At 45.8% G+C, this 18,686-nt stretch overlaps 1 protein-coding gene across 1 annotated transcript in view; it reads right to left on the bottom strand.

The window, feature by feature from the left end:
* The window catches only part of LOC119925511 (cytochrome P450 2E1), a 28,119-nt gene extending 9,722 nt beyond the window's left edge, over positions 1–18,397 (bottom strand). Inside the window, exons 1-5 of the mRNA XM_038743721.1 lie at positions 18,198–18,397; positions 12,673–12,832; positions 5,079–5,228; positions 3,139–3,299; positions 2,490–2,666 (exon numbers count right to left, since the gene is read on the bottom strand). Of these exons, the coding sequence (XP_038599649.1) occupies positions 2,490–2,666; positions 3,139–3,299; positions 5,079–5,228; positions 12,673–12,832; positions 18,198–18,377 (828 nt within the window). The 5' untranslated portion in view covers positions 18,378–18,397. The remainder of the gene's footprint in view (positions 1–2,489; positions 2,667–3,138; positions 3,300–5,078; positions 5,229–12,672; positions 12,833–18,197) is intronic.
* Between the last annotated feature and the right edge of the window lie 289 nt (positions 18,398–18,686).

Genomic DNA, 18,686 nt, shown 5'->3' with positions numbered 1-18,686 from the left:
GACGGCGGGACAGGCGAGAACAAGGTACAGTGAGGAGATTAGCGGTGGAGGAGCGGAGGTTGCGGGCTGGGCAGTAGAAGGAGAGAAGGGAGGTGAGGTAGGAGGGGGCGAGGTGATGGAGAGCCTTGAAGCCCAGGGTGAGGAGTTTCTGCCTGATGCGCAGATTGATTGGTAGCCACTGGAGATTTTTGAGGAGGGGAGTGATATGCCCAGAGCATTTCTGGACAAAGATAATCCGGGCAGCAGCATGAAGTATGGATTGAAGTGGAGAGAGACTCGAGGATGGGAGATCAGAGAGAAGGCTGGTGCAGTAGTCCAGACGGGATAGGATGAGAGCTTGAATGAGCAGGGTAGCAGTTTGGATGGAGAGGAAAGGGCGGATCTTGGCAATGTTGCGGAGCTGAGATCGGCAGGTTTTGGTGACGGCTTGGATGTGAGGGGTGAACGAGAGAGCGGAGTCGAGGATGACACCAAGGTTGCGGGCTTGTGAGACGGGAAGGATGGTAGTGCCGTCAACAGAGATGGGAAAGTCAGGGAGAGGACAAGGTTTGGGAGGGAAGACAAGGAGCTCAGTCTTCGACATGTTGAGCTTTAGGTGGCGGGCGGATATCCAGATGGAGATGTCCTGAAGGCAGGAGGAGATGCGAGCCTGGAGAGAGGGGGAGAGAGCAGGGGCAGAGATGTAGATCTGGGTGTCATCAGCGTAGAGATGATAGTTGAAGCCGTGGGAGCGAATGAGGTCACCAAGGGAGTGAGTGTAGATTGAGAACAGAAGGGGACCAAGCACTGAACCTTGGGGAACCCCCACAGTAAGAGGATGGGAGGGGGAGGAGGAGCCTGCAAAAGAGACTGAGAAAGAACGACCGGAGAGATAAGAGGAGAACCAGGAGAGGACGGAGTCTGTGAAGCCAAGGTCAGATAGCGTGTTGAGGAGAAGGGGGTGGTCCACAGTGTCAAAGGCAGCTGAGAGGTCGAGGAGGATTAGGACAGAATATGAGCCGTTGGATTTGGCAAGCAGGAGGTCATTGGTGACCTTTGAGAGGGCAGTTTCCGTGGAATGAAGGGGACGGAAGCCAGACTGGAGGGGGTCGAGGAGAGAGTTGTTGTTGAGGAATTCTAGGCAGCGCGTGTAGACAACTCGTTCAAGGAGTTTGGAAAGGAATGGTAGGAGGGATATGGGACGATAACTAGAAGGTGAGGTGGGGTCAAGAGAGGGTTTTATAGGATGGGAGAGACATGGGCATGTTTAAAGGCAGAGGGGAAGGAACCAGTGGAGAGTGAGCGGTTGAAGATGGAAGTTAAGGAGGGGAGAAGGGGAGTTAAGAGAATGAGAGAGGAAGACAAAGTGTAAAGACAAAAGGAGAAGTAGAGTGAAGGAGAGAATGAGAGAGAAAGAGAAATAAGGAAATATGGGATTGGGAGAGAAAGTCTAAGAGAAAGGAAGAAAGAATGAAGGGAAACTGAAAAAAAAGGAAAAAGGAACAGAGGGAGGAGGAAAAGAGAGTGGAGGAAAAGAAAGCCAGGAAAGGGAAAAAAGGGGAAAGAAGAAAAGGAGGAGCCAGGAATGGAAAGACAGATCTCTGTCTCCTGGAGTGTGGCAATGTGTGCCTTGGTCCTGGAGAGTGGCAGTGAGGCCTGTAATGCCCTGGGAGTGGAGGTTGGGTTTTCTCTGTCAGGCTGCCCCATGGCGGGACTGACTCCCAAACCACAGTCCACAGCTGCCAGAGCGGCAACCTCCAGGAAGTAGCTCAGAAGGGGTCACTGTGGGCTAGTGGCCACCATGGAGGGAGGACAAGGGGAGACATGGAGAAAGGGGCTCTTCCTCCAGTTCTCTGCCTCCCGGCTGCCTCTTTTGGGCAGCGACCTCCACGTCTCTCGGGACTTCCACGGTAAGCTCTCAATAAAAACGAATGATCGAGTGACTAGGTTGCAAGAAGGGTTCATTCAGGTTTGAAGCAGAGGAAAACAGTTAATAGCATCTAATGAGCACCTACTGTAGGCAGGACATTGTGTTTCACACTTAGTCTCTCTAGAGGCTGGGACTGACTGTTTGGGCCTGTACTGTCAGGCCTGAGAGAAGCAAAATAGCCCAGTGGTTACAGCATGAGCCTGGGAATCAGAAGGTCATGGGTTCTAATCCCGACTCCACCACTTGTCTGCTATGTGGCCTTGGGCAAGTCACTTCACTTCTCTGGGCCTCAGTTGCATCATCTGTAAAATGGGGATTAAGACTGTGAGCCCTATGTGGGATGGTGATTGTGTCCTACCCACTTTGCTTGTAACCACCTGGGCGATAATGCAGTGCCTGGCACAAAGTAAGTGCTTGATAAATGCCACAATTATTATTATTAATATTAGTATTATTATTATTACCGGGACACTTGGCATTATGAGGCACCAGATTCATTCATTCATTCAATTGTATTTATTGAGTGCTTACTGTGTGCAGAGCACTGTACTAAGCGCTCCATGTGGCTTCTCTACCTTACCTTTTTGTCTTCGATGAGTAGGCAGTCAGTTAAGTCTCGAGGGTGGTTGGGATCCAGGGACTCCTGGTGCTCCTTCACTTGCTCAGACACAAACTTTTTCACTTCTGCTATGTTACTTATTAACTTATGGTGAGTCCCAGGTAAGTAATGAAGGTAAGTTGGGTAAACCTGGTAAATCTTAAGAAAGGCGAAGAACACCAAACTTGGATTATCCGCTTGGAAATTTAATGGAAACCATGACCCAATTGCCTATGCACACACTCCACCCTCTCCGTCCCTCACACTTAATAATAATAATAATAATAGCATTTGTTAAGCGCTTACTATGTGCAAAGCACTGTTCTAAATGCTGGGAAGGGTACAAGGTGATCAGATTGTCCCACATGGGGCTCCCAGTCTTCATCCCCATTTTACAGATGAGGTAACTGAGGCATAGAGAAGTTAAGTGACTTGCCCAAAGTCACACAGCTGACAATTGGTGGAGCTGGGATTTGAACCCATGACCTCTGACTCCCAAACCCGGGCTCTTTCCATTGAGCCAAGCTGCTTCTCTGCATTTTAAAATTACTGAACTAACAGTTAGGGCTCTTTTTGCCCCTTAGACCTGCCAACCCTTTTCCCCCAAGGAGGAGGGAAATCCTGGTCTCACCTGAATCCAGGGCGAGCTTAATAGGTAGAAGTTTTCATTGAACATGTGCAGTATTCTCAGAAATTCCTTATCCTTATAGTCATAGCGTTTCTGGAAGAGAATCCTGGAGATTACGTTGCTGGGGCCAGAGCTCAGGATGAAGGTGGGGTCCACGGGCAGGGCTATTGCATAAGAATATACCAAGAGACAAGAGTGGTGCTAATTACTGGCCCTGAGATAGGAGATCTGCAGCTAAATTTGGGTTTCTAGCCACACTGCCATTCTGGAAGTTTTCTCTTAGAAGTGTTCCTTCAGAGAAAGAAGAAACCAAAATGGCTAATGCTTCTCTGTTGGCATTAGATTCAGAATTTTACACCACCAAAGCATTTAATAATAATAATAATAATAATGATTATGGCATTTGTTGAGCGCTTACTATGTGCAAAGCACTGTTCTAAGCTCTGGGGAGGTTACAAGATGATCAGTTTGTCCCACGGGGGGTTCACAGTCTTAATCCCCATTTTCCAGATGAGGTAACTGAGGCCCAGAGAAGTGAAGTGACTTGCCCAAAGTCACAGCTGACAATTGGTGGAGCCAGGATTTGAACCCATTACCTCTGACTCCAAAGCCCGTGCTCTTTCCACTGAGCCATGCTGATTCTGCATTATGTATCGCCTATTGATGCCTGTTTACTTGTTTTGATGTCTGTCTCCTCTCCTCTAGACTCTAAGCCTGGTGTGGGCAGGGATTGTCTCTATTTATTGCTGAATTGTACTTTCCAAGTGCTTAGTACAGTGCTCTGCATACAGTAAGCGTTCAATAAATACGATTGAATGAATGAATGAATGACTCATCCTGCCTCTGGTCTGATCTTTCATCTTGCCCCCTTAGGTCATAAATTCTTTGAGGGCAGGGATTATGTCCATGTATTTTATTGTACTCTCCCAAGTGCTTAGTACAGGTCCCTGCCCACACAATAGACTGTAAGCACTTTGAAGGAATGTCTGTTATATTGTTATATTGTACTCTCCTAAGTGCTTACTGCAGAGCACTGTCCTGAACAGTGCTCTGAACACAGTAAGCACTCAGTAAATATGCTTGATTATGGGCAGGGTATATGAGAGACCACAGGTTTGGGAGTCAGAGGTCATGGGTTCTAATCCTAGCTCTGCCACTTATCAGCTGTGTGACTTTGGGCCAGTCACTTCACTTCTCTGGGCCTCAGTTACCTCATCTGTAAAATGGGGCTTAAAACCTGGGGTTTAAACCTAATTACCTTGTATCTACCCCAGAGCTTAGAACAGTGCTTGTCACATAGTAAGCACTTCATAAATACCATCATTGTTGTTATTATTATTATTGTTATTATTGCATCATACTCTCCCAAGTGTTTAGTACAGTGCTCTTTGTACAGTAAGCGCTCAAAAAATATAACTGGCTGACTGAGAGCAGAGATCACGTCTACTCACTCTATAATAACTATTAATAATTATGCTATTTGTTAAGCACTTACTATGTGCCAAGCACTGTTCAAAAGCTCTGGGGTAGATACAAGGCAATCAGGTTGTCCCACTTGGGGCTCACAGTCTTAATCCCCATTTTTCAGATGAGGTAACTGAGGCACAGAGAGTGAAGTAAATTGCCCAGAGGTCACACAGCAGACAAGTGGCGGAGCTGGGATTAGAACCCACGTCCTCTGACAACCAAGCCCAGGCTCTTTCTACTGAGCCACTCTCCCAAGCACATAGTACACAGTAAGCATTCAATAAGTATTGGTGGACAAGAACTCGGCCATCATCAATCAATCAATCGTATTTATTGAGCGCTTACTGTGTGCAGAGCACTGTACTAAGCACTTGGGAAGTACAAGTTGGCAACATAATATATAGAGAACCTCATAACGGTCTGGCTATAATTTTGATGCTTAATATTTCAATGATCAGAGTTAAATAGATACCCACCATTAGTGTTTCTCAGTTCTTTTACTAGATGCTTAGCTTCTTCTAGGATTCGCTCTTCATTGCCTTTCTTCCCCATCCCCCAGTCCCGCAGGGTCGTGAGGGAAAATCGACGTGTTTGCTTCCACAAGTTTCCATTGTTGAAAATAATTCCTTGAAAAGGAAGTGGCAACAGAAGAAACGACCTCAGGTAGTTAATTGTGAAAGGCAGGAAATTTGGAGGGTCAAGTACCTTTTGTTGAGTTATTATTATCATTATTATTATTATGGTATTTGTTAAGCGCTTAACTATGTGCCAGGCACTGTACTAAGCTCTGGAGTGGATACAAGCAAATCGGGTTAGACACAGTTCCTGTTCCACATTCATTCATTCATTGAATCGTATTTATTGAGCGCTTACTGTGTGCAGAGCACTGTACAAAGCACTTGGAAAGTACAAGTTGGCAACATATAGAGATGGTCCCTACCCAACAACGGGCTCACAGTCCATATGAGGCTCACAGTTTCAATCCCCATTTTACAAATGAGGTAACTGAGGCCCAGAGAAGTGAAGTGACTTGCCCAAGGTCAGAAAACAGGCAAGGCGGCAGAGCCGGGATTAGAACCCATGACCTTTTGACTCCCAAGCCCGTGCTTTATCCACTACGCCACACTGATTTTCAATTGAGTGACATAATCCTTCTCTCTTTCTGCATCGAAGTTCAAGGGGAGTTTGAATTGATGGTGGAAAAATGCCAGAATCTACATGCTCCCCATCTTGACCGCTCCAATTCAATCTATCCCAGGATCTCATTCGTTCATTCATTCAATGGTATTTATTGAGCGCTTACCGTGTGCAGAGCACTGTACTAAGTGCTTGCTGATATGGATATGGCAGCACATCCTGATTCATTCAATTGTATTTATTGATCACTTACTGGGTGCAAAGAGAGAAGCAGCGTGGCTCAGTGGAAAGAGCCTGGGCTTTGGAGTCAGAGGTCATGGGTTCAAATCCCGCCTCGACCACTTATCAGCTGTGTGACTTTGGGCAAGTCACTTAACTACTCTGTGCCTCAGTTACCTCATCTGTAAAATTGGGATTAAGACTGTAAGCCCCCTGTGGGACAACCTGATCACCTTGTAACCTCCCCAGTGCTTAGAACAGTGCTTTGCACATAGTAAGCGCTTAACAAATGCCATCATCATTATTATTATTATTATTAAAGAGCACAGACCTGGAGTCAGAGGACCTGGGTTCCAATCCCATTTCCGCCACTTACCTGCTCGGTGACCTTAGGCAAGTCATTTAACTTCTCTGTGACTCAATTACCTCATCTGTAAGATGAGGATTAAGACTAGTAGCCTGCTAAGGGACATGAACTGTGTTCAACTCAATTGTCTTTTATCTACCCTAGCACTTAGTATAGTGCCTGGCACATAGTAAGCGTTTATAACAAATACCATAAACAAACTGTCATGGGGGTTGGCCTTCACTGAGGAGCTGAAATAGAACAGGGGTTCCAAGTCCTTGTGTATATAGCTATAATTCTATTTTGATGGCATTGACACCTGTCTACTTGTTTTGTTTTATTGTCTGTCTCCCCCTTCTAGACTGTGAGCCCATTGTAGGGTAGGGACCATTGCCTATGTTGCCTATTCGTACTTCCCAAGCGCTTTGTACGGTGCTCTGCACACAGTAAGCACTCCATAAATTCAACTGAATGAATGAATGAAGTCACAGTGGTAGGCCGGGAGGATGCTGGAGATTTTGGAACAGAGATGCTCGGATGTCAGTGGCCAACAGCGGCAACACCCTGACTGTTTTCAATTCACTTTTGCTGAGCCCCCTTTGGAATTAGAGCAGTCTCCTGGGCACTGCAGGTACCAGATACAGTTACAGACAATGGAGGGACATTCAGTGAGGTGTTGAACCTTCTCCCAGGGGCACCCCAAATAATATTAATCATAATTGTGGCATTTGAAAATACTACTACTAATAATAATAGTGGCATTTGTACTGTATGCCAAGCAGTGTTCTAAGCGCCGGGGTAGATACAAGGTAATCAGGTTGTCCCATGTGGGGCTCACAGGCTTCATCTCCACTTTACAGATGTGGTAACTGAGGCCCAGAGAAATTAAGTGACTTGTCCAAAGTTACACAGCTGACAAGTGGCAGAGGCAGGATTAGAACCCACAACCTCTGACTCCCAAGCAAGGCTCTCTTTCCACTAAGCCATGTTGCTTTGTGGCTTAGTGGATAGAGTGACAGACACTGTGCTAAGTTCTGGGGTAGATAGAAGCAACATAGCATAGTGGAGAGAGCCTGGGCCTGGCAGTCGGAAGTCTGCTGGGTGACCTTGGGTGAGTCACTTCACTTCTCTGGGCCTCGGTCACCTCATCTGTCAAGTGGGGATTGAGACTGTGACCTCCACTTGGGACAGGGACTGCGTCCAACCCGATTTGCTTGTGTCTGCCCCAGCCCTTAGTACAGTGCCTGACACATAGTAAGTTCATTCATTCATTCATTCAATCATATTTATTGAGCGCTTACTGTGTGCAGAGCACTGTACTAACCACTTGGAAAGTACAATTCGGCAACAGATAGAGACAACCCCTACCCAACAACAGGCTCACAGTCTAGAAGGGGGAGACAGACAACAAAATAAAACAAGTAGACAGGCATCAATACCATCAAAACAGATAAATAGAATTATAGATATATGCACATCATTATGAAAATAGATTACTAAATATGGACAAATATACCCAAGTGTTGTGGGGCAGGGAAGGGGGTAGAACAGAGAGAGGGAGTAGGGGTGATGGGGAGGGGAGGAGGAGCAGAGGAAAAGGGGGGCTCAGTCTGGGAAGATCTCTTGGAGGAGGTGAGCTCTCAGTAGGGCTTTGAAGTGGGGAAGAGAACTACTTTGACAGATGTGAGGAGGGAGGGCACTCCAGGCCAGGAGGAGGACGTGGGCCGGGGGTCGATGGTGGGACAGGTGAGAATGAGGCACAGTGAGAAGGTTAGCAATCAATCAATCAATCAATCGTATTTATTGAGCGCTTACTATGTGCAGAGCACTGTACTAAGCACTTGGGAAGTACAAATTGGCAACACATAGAGACAGTCCCTACCCAACAGTGGGCTCACAGTCTAAAAGGGGGAGACAGAGAACAGAACCAAACATACCAACAAAATAAAATAAATAGGATAGAAATGTACAAGTAAAATAGATAAATAAATAGAGTAATAAATATGTACAACCATATATACATATATACAGGTGCTGTGGGGAAGGGAAGGAGGTAAGATGGGGGGATGGAGAGGGGGACGAGGGGGAGAGGAGGGAAGGGGCTCAGTCTGGGAAGGCCTCCTGGAGGAGGTGAGCTCTCAGTAGGGCCTTGAAGGGAGGAAGAGAGCTAGCTTGGTGGAGGGGCAGAGGGAGGGCATTCCAGGCCCGGGGGATGACGTGGGCCGGGGGTCGACGGCGGGAGAGGCGAGAACGATGTACAGTAAGGAGATTAGCGGTGGAGGAGCGGAGGGTGCGGGCTGGGCAGTAGAAGGAGAGAAGGGAGGTGAGGTAGGAGGGGGCGAGGTGATGGAGAGCCTTGAAGCCCAGGGTGAGGAGTTTCTGCCTGATGCGCAGATTGATTGGTAGCCACTGGAGATTTTTGAGGAGGGGAGTAATATGCCCAGAGCGTTTCTGGACAAAGATAATCCGGGCAGCAGCATGAAGTATGGATTGAAGTGGAGAGAGACACGAGGATGGGAGATCAGAGAGAAGGCTGATGCAGTAGTCCAGACGGGATAGGATGAGAGCTTGAATGAGCAGGGTAGCAGTTTGGATGGAGAGGAAAGGGCGGATCTTGGCAATGTTGCGGAGCTGAGACCGGCAGGTTTTGGTGACGGCTTGGATGTGAGGGGTGAATGAGAGAGCGGAGTCGAGGATGACACCAAGGTTGCGGGCTTGTGAGACGGGAAGGATGGTAGTGCCGTCAACAGAGATGGGAAAGTTAGCAGCACCGAAGGAGCAGAGTGTGTGGGCTGGGCTGGAGAAGGAGAGAAGGGAGGTGAGGTAGAAGTGGGCAAGGGCATGGAGAGCTCTGAAGTCAAATAGTGAGGAGTTTTGGTTCATGCCAAGATTGATAGGCAACCACTGGAGATTTTTGAGAAGGGAGGTAGCATGCCCAGAGCGTTTCTGTAGAAAGATAATCCAGGCAGCAGAGTGAAGTATAGAATGAAGCAGGGAGAGACAGGAGGTTGGGAGATCAGAAGGAGGCCGATGCGATAATCCAATTGGGATATAATAATAATAATAATGTTGGTATTTGTTAAGCACTTCCTTTGTGCCAAGCACTGTTCTATGTGTTGGGGTAGGTACAAGGTAATCAGGATGTCCCACGTGGGGCCCACAGTCTTCATCCTCATTTTACAGATGAGGTAACTGGGGCCCAGAGAAGCTAAACCCAAGCTCACACAGCTGACAAGCGGTGGAGCCAGGATTAGAACCCATAACCTCTGACTCCCAAGCCCATGTTCTTTCCATTAAGCCATGCTGCTTCTCATATGATGCATATGATGAGAGACTCCACCAACTAGATTTGGATGGAGAGGAAAGGGCAGATCTTGGCGATGTTGTGAAGGTGAGACCGACAGGTTTTGGAGATGGATTGGATGTGAGGGGTGAATGAGAGAGCAGAGTTGAGGATGACACCGAGGTTGCGGGCTTGTGAGACGGGAAGGATGGTAGTGCCGTCCACAGTGACGGGGAAGTCAGGGAGAGGACGGGGTTTGGGAGGGAAGATAAGGAGCTCAGTCTTAGACATGTGTCCAACAAATACCACAATTATTATTATTAAAGTAATCAGGTTGGACATAGTCCACGTTCCACGTGGAGCTCACAGTTTTAATGCTTATTTTACAGACAAGGAAACGGAGGCACCAAAAGTTTACAAGACATGTCCACAATCACACAGCAGATCAGTGGCAGAACCGGAATTAGAACCTAGGTCCTCTGACCCCGAGACCCGTGCTCTCTTCAGTAGGCCATGCTGCGTTTGTTACCCAGCCCCATTTTTCCCTCTCTTATTTTTAGACTGGGAGCCCCTTGAAGGCCCGGGACCAGATCTAGCTTCCACCCGTGCTTTTTTTCCCCAGTGCTTAGAACATTTCTCTGCCCCGAGTAAGCTCTTAAGTAATTCATTCATTCATTCAATCATATTTATTGAGTGCTTACTGTGTGCAGAGCACTGTACTAAGCACTTGGGAAGTACAAGTCAGCAACGAATAGAGACAGTCCCTACCCAACAATGGGCTCACAATCTAGAAGGGGGAGACAGACAACAAAACAAAACATATAGACAGGTGTCAAAACTGTCAGAATAAGTAGAATTATAGCTATATGCACATCATTAATAAAATAGAGTAGTAAGTATGTACAAGTAAAATAAATAGAGTAACAAATCTGTACAAATATATACAAGTCTGTGGGGAGGGGAAGGAGGTAGGGCAGAGGGAGGGAGGCGATGGGGAGGAGGAGAGGAAAATGGGGGCTCAGTCTGGGAAGGCCTCATGGAAGAGGTGAGCTCTCAGTAAATCTTTGAAGGGAGGAAGAGAGCTAGTTTGGCAGATGTGAGCTAGTTTGGCGGATGTAGGGTATTCCAGGCCAGGGGAAGGATGTGGGCCAGGGGTCGATGGCAGGACAGGCGAGAACGAGGCCCAGTGAGGAGGTTAGCGGTGGCAGAGGAGTGGAGGGTGTGGGCTGGGATGGAGACGGAGAGAAGGGAGGTGAGGTAGGAGGGGGCGAGGGGATGGACAGCCTTGAAGTCGAGGTGAGGAGTTTTTGCTTGATTCGTAGGTTGACAGGCAACCATTGGAGGTTTTTGAGGAGGGGAGTGACATGCCCAGAGTGTTTCTGTAATTAATACCAGCATTATTACTCCTACTGAAGATGAAGTTAAGAAAGGTTTCATTAGTACTGAACACAAATATTGGTTATGCTCATTAAATGTGTAGTTGGAAGGGCCATTCTCTGATGTATGATGGTATTTGTTAAGTGCTTACTATGTGCCAAGCACTGTTCTAAGTGCTGGGGTAGATACAAGGTAATCAGCTTGTCTAACGTGGGGCTCATACTTTTAATCCCCATTTTCCGGATGAGGTAACTGAGGCACAGAGAAGTGAAGTGACTTGCCCTAAGTCACACAGCAGACAAGCAGTGAAGCGGCATTCGAACCCATGACCTGTGACTCCCAAGCCCAGGCTCTTGCCACTAAGCTGCGCTGCTTCTGTGTGCTTGTTTTGATATTTAGAATGATATTGATAACACCAAACTGGGTGGTGAAAGTGGAAAATTAGTAGTAGTAGCAGTGGTAGTATCGTTGTTATTATTATATTTGTTAAACACTTATTATGAGTCAAGCACTGTTCTCAGTGCTGGGGTAAATTCAAGTTAGTGGAGTTGGATACAGTCCCTGTCCCACATGATGCTCACAGTCCAAGTAGGAGGGCAATCAGGTGTTTATTCCCCATTTTAGAGTTGAGGAAACTGACGCACAGAGAAGTTAAGTGACTTCCCCAAGGTCACACAGCAGGTATATGGTGGAGCTAGGATTAGAACCCAGTTCCTCTGATTCCCAATCCCGTGCTCTTCCCAATAAGGCACAATGCTTCTCATGGGTATCCTTTGCCCAGAACCAAAAAGAACAGGATTACATAGGATTAGGGTTAGAATTCAAAAAGATCTGTGATTATCCCCCAAGGATGTCTGACAAATACATAATAATAATAATGATGATAATAATAATAATAATAATAATAATATCATTTGTTAAGCACTTACTATGTGTTAAGCACTGTTCTAAGCGCTGGGAGGATACAATAATAATAATAATGATGATGGCATTTGTCAAGCGCTTACTATGTGCAAGGCACTGTTCTAAGCACTGGGGAGGATATAAGGTGATCAGGTTGTCCCACGTGGGGCTGACAGTCTTCATCCCCCATTTTACAGATGAGGTAACTGAGGCACAGTAAAGTTAAGTGATTTACCCAGTCACACAGCTGACAAATGGCAGAGTCAGGATTAGAACCCACGAGCTCTGACTTCCAAGCCCGTGCTCTTTCCACTGAGCCACGCTGCTTCTCACAGAGCCACACTGCATTTCAATAGCCTGTGCTTTCACTACTTTTTGTTACATTCAGGCAGGAGGAGTAAGGTAGTAGCTTGTCTGCTCATTAATTAATTAATTCATTCATTCAATCATAGTTATTGAGCACTTACTGTGTGCAGAGCACTGAACTAAGCACTGAGAAAAAGTATTCAAGTGAGAATTAAACACGGACCCTGTTCCTCAAGGGGCTCACAATCTATGAACATATTTCAGGAACGTATCTTGGAATTTGTAAAATAGCTAGAATTAGTCTTTCAGAAACCAGAAAGTGAAGCCACCTCCTTTAACTACTTTCGCTAACACAGGTGAGTTGGAAGCTTCAGTTCAGAGAACAAAGGGGGAGACCTCCCTCCCAGCTCCATTAGGGTCTCCTTGGCCATTTCCTCACTGGCCTTTTTAGTTGATTTTCCTCTACCCAGTGCAACTTATATCACTAACTGAGACTTACCAAAATTTTTGTGAACCTCAAACACTGGTATCTCTGCTCTTCCGGCAAACTCCTCTTTATGATCCAGTAGAACTTCCTTCACTGCCTCGTAGCCATACAATACTACAGCTCGCTTAGAGCCGAGGTAGAGCGTAAACACGGGGCCGTATTTCTTGGCCATCTGAGGAAAAAAAATATGAAGACAACCTCCCGGTCATTGTTAAATCTGGTGATGAGTAGTTTCAATGCAACTCAATTGTATTTATTGAACTCTTACTGTGTGCGGAGCATTATGCTAAGGCTCTTGGGAGTGTACAATACAGCAATAAACAGACACGTTCCCTGCCTACAGTGAGCTTACAGTCTGGTTTGGCTGGACTTTGTGATCTGAGGGACCAAAGGAAGCTTTTAACACCCATATCTTCTACCACCCCTACTGATACCTTTGTACTAATTCCTGGTACTTCCTCTTCCTCCTGCTACTGGAAAACCTTTCATCTGTCTCCTCCATTAGACTGAAAACTCCTTGAAGGCAGAGACCATAGGTCTACTGTCAAACTCTTCCAAGCTCTTAGTATGGTGTTTTGTATTCAGTAGATGCTCAAAAAATGCCATCTTATTAGAGGACTTCAAACTCAGTAGGTACTCAAAAAATACCACTGAATGAAAACATGAATAGTTTGAGCAAAAATGATTAGAATCCAGAAGTCTCATAATGTCTGAATCTCATAATGGGTATCGGGTTCTCTGGATAATTAATAATAATTGAGGTATTTGTGAAGCGTTTTACCACATGCCAAGGTAGATACTAGACAATCAGGTGGCACAGTGAGCTCACAATCTAGGGGGAGCACAGGAATTGAATCCTCATTTTGCAAGCACAGAGAAGTGAAGTGATTTGCCCAACGTCACACAGCTGTTTAATGGTGGAGCCGGGAGTAGAACCCAGGGCCTCTGACTCCCAGACTGGACTCTTTCCAACAAGCCACACTGCTTCCGGTAGATATGGGCAAAATGCTCAATATATGCTATTAATTAATTGATTAATAATGAGGCGGTGTGGTGCAACTTTAAGCTGCAGGAATCAGCTGTATGCAGGTGTTAGATCTTTGTCTCTTGGGCAGGATTGGCGACCAGTTTAAATTTAAAAGTGCCAACAGTTTGGTCAGGTAATCCACAAGCGTTCAATATGTTTGTACTTTTACATATCCAGCGTGGCATAGTGGAAAGAGCCCGGGTTTGGGAGTCAGAGGTCATGGGTTCTAATCCCGGCTCTGCCACTTGTCAGCTATGTGACTACGGGCAAGTCACTTGACTTCTCTGTGCCTCAGTGACCTCATCTGTAAAATAGGGATTACTACTGAGAGCCCCACAAGGGACAACCTGATCACCTTGTATCCTCCCCAGCGCTTAGAACAGTGCTTTGCACATAGTAAATGCTTAAATGCCATTATTATGGGAAGCAGCATGGCTCAGTGGAAAGAGCACGGGCTTTGGAATCAGTGGTCATGGGTTCAAATCCTGGCTCCTCCAATTGTCATCTGTGTGCATTTTGGCTGGTCACTTAACTTCTCTGCACCTCAGTCACCTCAACTGTAAAATGGGGATTAAGACTGTGAGCCCCCTGTGGGACAACCTGATCACCTTGTAACCTCCCCAGAGCTTCGAACAGTGCTTTGCACATAGAAAGCGCTTAATAAATACCATTATTATTATTATTATTATTTATTACTGTAGTTTGGGGCAATCAATCAATAATGTTTCATGAGATTTTTCTTCCAGAAGAGTATTGGGAGAGAACAATGAAATTAGTAGATAGATATGGTCTCTGTCCTCCAGGAATTTACAATCCAGTGGAGGAGACAGACACTAAAATAAATTACAGGTAATAGACTATATGTATCTGTACAAATGTCCTAAGAGAGAGTGTGAGAAATAAGTGGTGCAGGAATACCAAAATTGAGGTATATGAGACAGGGTGGGGAGATGAGAGATTAATCAGGGAAGACCCCCTGGAGGAGATGTGATTTGTGTCTTGAAGAGGAGGAGAGCAGTGGGCTGCCAGGTATGAAGTGGGTGGGGGTACCAGGCAGAAGGAAAACTGAGAGCAAGAGGTTGGTGGTGGGAGAGACAAGAGTAAGCAGCATGGCGTAATGGATAGAGCACGGGCCTGGGAAGGTCATGAGTTCTAATCCCAGCTCCGCCACTTGTCTGCTGTGTGACCTTGGGCAAATTACTTCACTTCTCTATGCCTCAGTTCCCTCATCTGTCAAATGGGGATTGAAACTATGAGCCCCGCGTCGTACAGGGACTGTGTCTAACCCAATTTGTTTGTATCCACCTCAGTGCTTAGTACAGTGCCTGACACATGGCATGTGCTAAACAAATGCCATGATTATAATTAAGAGAAAGGCAGAGGGAGTAGGTTGGTTTGAGAGGTGTGAAGCATACTGACTGGGATATACTAGGAGAAAAGAGGGGATGAATAAATAGGAGAGATGATTGTATGACTTAAAGCCAGCATGGAGGAGTTTCTGCTTGATGCATAGAAGAATGGGTGACCATCAGAGGTTTTTCGGAGTGAGGGAAAGAATGCAGAACAGTTTCTTAGAAAAGTGATCCAGGCACTAGAGTGAAGTATTAATCAATCAATTGTATTTATTGACCACTTACTAAATGCAGAGCACTGTACTAAGCACTTGGAGAGTACAATAAAAGAATAAACAGACATATTCCCTGCCCACAGCAAGCAAGCAAGCAAGCAAGAGGGGGAGAATCTAGACATTCAATCAATCAATCAATGGTATTTATTGAGTACTTGCTGTGTACACAGCTTTGTAAAAAGTGCTTTGGAGAGTAAAATATAAGAGAGTTGGCAGACATTCCCTGTCCACAATAAGTATATAGTCTAGCAGAATTAGGACTGTTCCAAGATTGACCTGATAAGTTACCCTGGCCCCATCCCATCCTCTGATAATAATAATGATAATCATATCACAAAGTGCTTACTTTGTGCCAAGCACTATCCCAAATGCTGGGGTAGATTCAAGAAAATCAGACTAGGCCCAGCCTCTATCCCACAAGGAGTTCACAGTCTAAGAAGGAGGGAGAACAGGAATTTTATCCCCACTATGCAGATGAGGAAACTGATACACAGAGTTATTGAGTAGCTTGCCCTAAGGTCACACAGCAGGCAAAAGAAACCTCAGAGGAGCCCCAGGCAGGAGGCTAAGTGGCTCAGGTGAGCCGCCCCTAGATTTTGGGGGGCCAGATGGACACTGTAGCTAGGCTGCCTCGGTCCCTCAAAGGTGGAAAAGGGCCAAAGATGGAACTGTCTTCATTGGGCCTGGTGGAGCAGGGCAGGAAGTTCTCCGTTGCATTGTACTCTCCTGAGTGCTTAGTACAGTACGGTTCACACGTAAAGTACTCCAATACTATCGACTGATTGGTTGATTCTCTTTTGTTCATTTCATTCATTCATTCAATTGTATTTATTAAGCCCTTACTGTATGCAGAACAATGTACTAAGTGCTTGGGAAAGTACATTGCAATAATAAACAGTGACATTCCCTGCCCAAAATGAGCTCACGGTCTAGAGGGGGGGAGGCAGAAATTAATATAAAAAGATAAAATTGCAGATAAACACATAAATGCTGCGGGGCTGTGAAGGGAGGGCGGAGAGCAAAGGGAGCAAGTCAGGGCGATGCAGAAGGGAGTGGGAGATGAGGAAAAGTGGGGCTTAGTCTGGGAAGACGTCTTGGAGAAGACGGGTCTTCAATAAGGCTCTGAATGAGGAGGGCGGATATTCCAGGACAGAGGCAGGAAGTGGGCCAGCGGTCGGCAGCGAGACAGGAGAGATCAAGGCCTAGTGAGAAGGTTAGCACTAGAGGAGCGAAGGATGTGGGCTGGATTGTAAAAGGAGAAAAGCTAAGTGAGGTAGAAGAGGTCATATATTCCTTTCCTCCCCTACAATTGTACCCCTGTTCAGCCAACTAATTGTGAATTATTTCTCCTTGTCTCCTCCATTCAGTTGTAAGCTCCTTGAGGGCAGAGCAATTTGCCTTTTACCTCTTTTGATCATATATGAGTGTTTTCATTATGCAATTTGCATAGGACTGGATGGAAAAACGGAACATATTCTCTGACAGTGAAATGACTGAGAAGTGGTTATAGTGTGTTGAAACAGCTCTAAGAGAAGCAGCAGGGCTCAGTGGAAAGAGCATGGGCTTGGGAGTTAGAGGATGTGTGTTCTACTCCCGGCTCTGCCACTTGTCTGCTGTATGACCTTGGGCAAGTCATTTATAATAATAATAATGATGGCATTTATTAAGCGCTTACTATGTGCAAAGCACTGTTCTAAGCGCTGGGGAGATTACAAGGCAATCAGGTTGTCCCACAGGGGCCTCACAGTCTTAATCCCCATTTTACAGATGAGGTAACTGAAGCACAGAGAAGTTAATGTCTTGCCCAAAGTCACTCTGCTGACAATTGGAGGAGTCGGCATTTGAACCCATGACCGTAACAACTTAATTTCTCTGTGCCTCAGTTACCTCATCTGCAATAAGGGGATTAAGACTGTGAGTCCCACGTGGGACAACCTGATTACCTTGTATCTACCCCAGCGCTTAGAACAGTGCTCGGCACATAGTAAGCACTTAACAAATACCATTATTATCATTACTATTATTAATAGTGATAAACACTGCCAGAATTGCTGCTGACGTCAGTGGAAAACCTACTGGCAAATGCAACCAATTTCAAATGTTGAAAACTCAATTGTAATCATTATGGTATTTGTTAAGCACTTATTATGTGTCAAGCACTGTTCTAAGCACTAAGGTAGATACAAGCAGCATGGCCTAGCAGATGGAGCATTGGCATGGAAGTGAAAAGGACCTGGATTCTAATTCTGGCTCTGCCACTTGTCAGCAGTGTGACCTTGGGCAAGTCACTTCACTTCTCCATGCCTCAGTTTCCTCAACTGTAAAATGGGGATTCATTTCCTGTTCTCCCTCCTATGTAGACTGTGAGCCCCATGTGGGACTGATTGATTATTGGGATGGAACCTAATCGAATTTGGTTTTCAAGTTTTAGACTCATCGGGGTGTTGAAACTAACTCAAGAAGCCCAGATTTGTCTAACCAGTTTTTGGATAACCAAGATTTGGAATTGTTGCCTTTAGGTGGAAATAACATCCTACATAATTGGCCATCTTTGAATTACACTGTAACTAGCTCTATTGGGGAAGCAGCATTGGGAAGTGAATAGAGTACAGGGCTGGAAGTCAGAAGGTCATGGGTTCTAATCCTGACTCCACCACTTGTCTTTTGTGTGACTTCACATCTCTGCGCTTCAGTTACCTCATCTGTAAAATGGGGATTGAGACTGTGAGTCCCATGTGGGACAAGGACTGTGCCTAACCTGATTTGCTTGTATCCACCTCAGTGCTTAGTACAGTGCCTGGCACATAGTAAGTGCTAAACAAATACCACAATCATTATTACTCTTATTGTTTTCCCAGAAAGACATCAAAAGAGATTTCTTACCTTGGCAAATGATTTAGGGATGTTCCTCACGTCCAATTGTAGAAGATTCCCAAAGATGGGAATAGGAAAAGGCCCCGGAGGAAGTTTCCAAGTTCTGTAGAATGTCTTCCATATTGAAATCAAGAGGAGAGAGGAGAACCAAACCAGCAGAGCGAGAGTGGAGGTTACAAAGAGAGCCATGGTAGAAATGCGTTTGAATCACCAACTTAATCCGGAATTCCAATTGAGAGTTTTTATACTGCATCATAGATGTGAGGAGGGGCAATCCAGCCAATAACTGGACACCTATTCCTAGGCTCCAAAGTACTAGCTTATCATTGATTAGGTTGGCTAATCTTTCAAACAAAGCACGTTAAACTTTGATTTGTAAATGTAGTGGTGCCAATCACTTCTAGGTCAAGGCATGTTTCCAGGGGTTGCCAGCTTGTCCTGTATCAGTGAGACCGTTGCCTGCTCAGCGGAGACTGGCGCGCCCTACCCGCCCACTTC

The sequence above is a fragment of the Tachyglossus aculeatus genome, chromosome 3, assembly GCF_015852505.1.
Source record: "Tachyglossus aculeatus isolate mTacAcu1 chromosome 3, mTacAcu1.pri, whole genome shotgun sequence".
In the NCBI taxonomy this organism is placed as follows: Eukaryota; Metazoa; Chordata; class Mammalia; order Monotremata; family Tachyglossidae; genus Tachyglossus; species Tachyglossus aculeatus.
The sequence above is the reverse complement of the archived record's forward strand: the minus strand, read 5'-3'. Positions and strand labels throughout refer to the sequence as shown.